Below are 2,775 nucleotides of genomic sequence, written 5' to 3' on the forward strand. Positions count from 1 at the left end.
GGGGACCAGCCGAGTGCCAGGCGCTGTGTACACCCCCCACCGCCTGTGCGGTGTTGCTCAGCTCAGCCCCAGCTTCATCGCTGAGTTCGGTTCCTGGCGGCCATGTTTCCGGGCGTTAGCGAAAGAGGGGTTCTGGGGAGTGTGGCGAGGTGTCCCCAGAAACAAGGTCCTCCCGGAACGCCTGTGGGAACCCAAACATCAGGGCCGGCGGCTCTTGTCCAGTCTGTCCAGGTGTCGTGGCTCCCCCAGAGCGGGCTCCGGCTCCCATCCCGCCCCTAGGCCCCGTGTGGCGGGCGCCCCCAGAACATCTTGGGGACCCTGCTTGCCAAACCCAGCCGTCTCGTGCCCCCATTCCCCCCCCCCAACCCCCACTCCCCAGAACTGTCACCAGCAAACCTGTGACCCCAGGGCAGCGACTGATGCCTCACCATCTAGCAGGGGCAGCCGCCCTGCTCCCCATGGTCCTGGCCTCCCTGGCACTGCAGTGGGTGCCCTCTCTGAGGGTGGGTGGTGCTGTTGCGAGGGGACTCGAGGCGAGGGCAGCAGCGCAGCCAGCAGTGGGCGGCTTCGAGGGACAATTCCACCGAGAACTTCGTGTCAAATACATCCTCCACCAGAGTCCAGGGTCAAAACGTCGGATTATTGTTATTCTTTCGTTTATGGGAAGAAAATACAAAATTCTTGTTCTTAATATCATTTCTGAAACTTGGAGTCAGATGCCAGCTGTAGCCGCAATGCGCCTGCCCCAGCTAACGGGACAGTGGCAGGGGCCTGCTTTGGCGTGTGTGTGCGGGGGAGGTGTGTCTGTGTCTGTGTCTGTGTCTGTGTCTGTGTGCCAAGAGAAGTCCTTGAAACTGCACCGGACCGTGCCTCCACCTCTGGGTCTGCCTGTCCATCTCTGCTGACCAGGGCCCCGGCCCTTCCCTGAGCCGAGTGGAGGCATCGCGGGCGGGACAGCACCGGTTTCCTCCCCGGGAGAGCTGCTGGCGCCCCCTCCTCAGCTGGGTTTGTACCACGACGGAGTATTGGCCTCCCTGTGTCTGTGGGTCTGGGGGCCACAGGCCAGGCAGGCTCTGCCAGCGGCTTTCCTCCTGGTTCAACCAGACCATCCACATGTGAGACCCGGGAGAAGTCAGGGGTGCTCAAGGCCCAAGTTTCTGTCTTAGACCGTTCGCTGCCACAACGAAATGCCGTAAACTGGCGGCTCAAAGAACAGAAACTTCTCAGTCCTGGAGGCTGGGGTGGGGGGGGTCCCGAGATCAAGGGACCAGCAGATTGGTGTCTGAGGTCTACTTCCGGTTCATAGACATCATCGTGCTGCGTCCTCACGTGCAGAAGGGGCGAGGGGTCTGAGGGGTCTGCGGTGTCTCTATTAGGGCACTGATCCCACTCCCCAGGGCTCCACCCCGTGACCTCATCACCCCATGTAGGGCTTAGGATGTCAACACATGAATTTGGGGGGACAGGCACCCTCAGACCACAGTTCCCTAACCCAGTGCCTGTGCCTTTCAGAGCAGGAAGTGGGGGCTGCTGTGGACTCTGTGAGCTCTGAGCACTTGCATCAGGGCCTCGGGGCGGGACTTCCCCCGTTTCCTGTCCTGTGATAAGGGATCGTCAGGGGCCCTCGCCGCTGACGGGACGCCAGAGGGTCCGGGAGCTGGTGCAGAAGAGGTGACTACCTACCGCTGCGCCTCTGGGCAGCCTGAGCGGATTGGTCCCGTGTCCTCCGTGGTCAGTGGCCAGGAGGGGAGCCGAGACCTCGCCCACAGAAGCGGCTCCTGGAAAGGGTGCAGCCCCGAGGACCCGATGAATCTGCGAGGTGTGGGCTTTCCTGATGAGCCAGCGTGGAAACGGCACCGCGGGGCCCTCGCGGCTGTAACAGCCAGAAAGGGAGAGGATGCTGCGAGGACCGCGAAAGCCTCACGGGCAGCCAGCAGGCAGACTGGCAAGTGCCACTGCCTCTCGCCCATCCTCCCGGCGTTCCTGTGGCTGAGCAGGTGGGGTGTTGTCGGGGAGGAACAGACCCCAGGCGTAGGGAACGGACACAACAGTCTGCGTGCGTCACGGGAGAGATCTAGCTGCCGCGGGGGCGGCCATGCCGCACAGCATCTGCGGACACGTGTGCCCTGTGCCCGTGGAGAACTCGGAACCAAGTGGCACGGTGGGTGTGCAGTCCCCCCGACCCCGCTGCTCCACGGAGCCTCGGAAACACGGCAGAGTCGCCCGGGGCCCCGCCCCGTGCCCACGCTCACCGCCGCAGAGCCCTAGGTGCCTCGGAGCCGAGCTTGTTGGACAGCGAATCGCAGCGAGTGTACAGGTGCGGCTGCAGGGCGGGCGGCTGTCTGCTCAGCTCCCCTAACTCCTCGTAATTCGGGGTCACGTCTGACTGTGCAGCCAGGAGGAGGAAGGAGACAGAGCAGAAGCAGCAAAACTCAGGCTGCTGAGCCGCCCGGAGCTCTACACAGGGAAGTGTCACCGGTTCTAATTAACTTATCTGACAACCACAACAACCCAGGCAACAAAGCCAGCGGGCCCACCACGGTCCCAGGAGGCCGCGCTGCCGAGCTCGGCCCAGGACTCGGACGTCCTTCCGGCAGGAGCCCCGGGTGCCAGGCCTCTGCCGCCTCCTACTCCAAACAGCTGCCTGGGAGGTCGTGGGCCTCCCGTGGGGAGCCAGGGGTGACACCTCCACACCTGGGCAGGCCTGGGCCAGCGAGGGGCTGCTGTCTGCTGGGCTGGGGACCGGCCTTTTCTGCCTCTGAGGTCCCCCAGTGA

At 63.8% G+C, this 2,775-nt stretch overlaps 1 protein-coding gene across 1 annotated transcript in view; it reads right to left on the reverse strand.

Moving 5' to 3' along the window:
• Nucleotides 1-2,248: 2,248 nt before the first annotated feature.
• Nucleotides 2,249-2,775, reverse strand: part of TSPO (translocator protein) — an 11,101-nt gene continuing 10,574 nt past the window's right edge. The window contains exon 6 of the mRNA XM_015571908.1: nucleotides 2,249-2,386. Within this exon, the coding sequence (XP_015427394.1) occupies nucleotides 2,249-2,386 (138 nt within the window). The remainder of the gene's footprint in view (nucleotides 2,387-2,775) is intronic.

The sequence above is a fragment of the Myotis davidii genome, unplaced genomic scaffold, assembly GCF_000327345.1.
Source record: "Myotis davidii unplaced genomic scaffold, ASM32734v1 scaffold428, whole genome shotgun sequence".
NCBI classification, from domain to species: Eukaryota; Metazoa; Chordata; class Mammalia; order Chiroptera; family Vespertilionidae; genus Myotis; species Myotis davidii.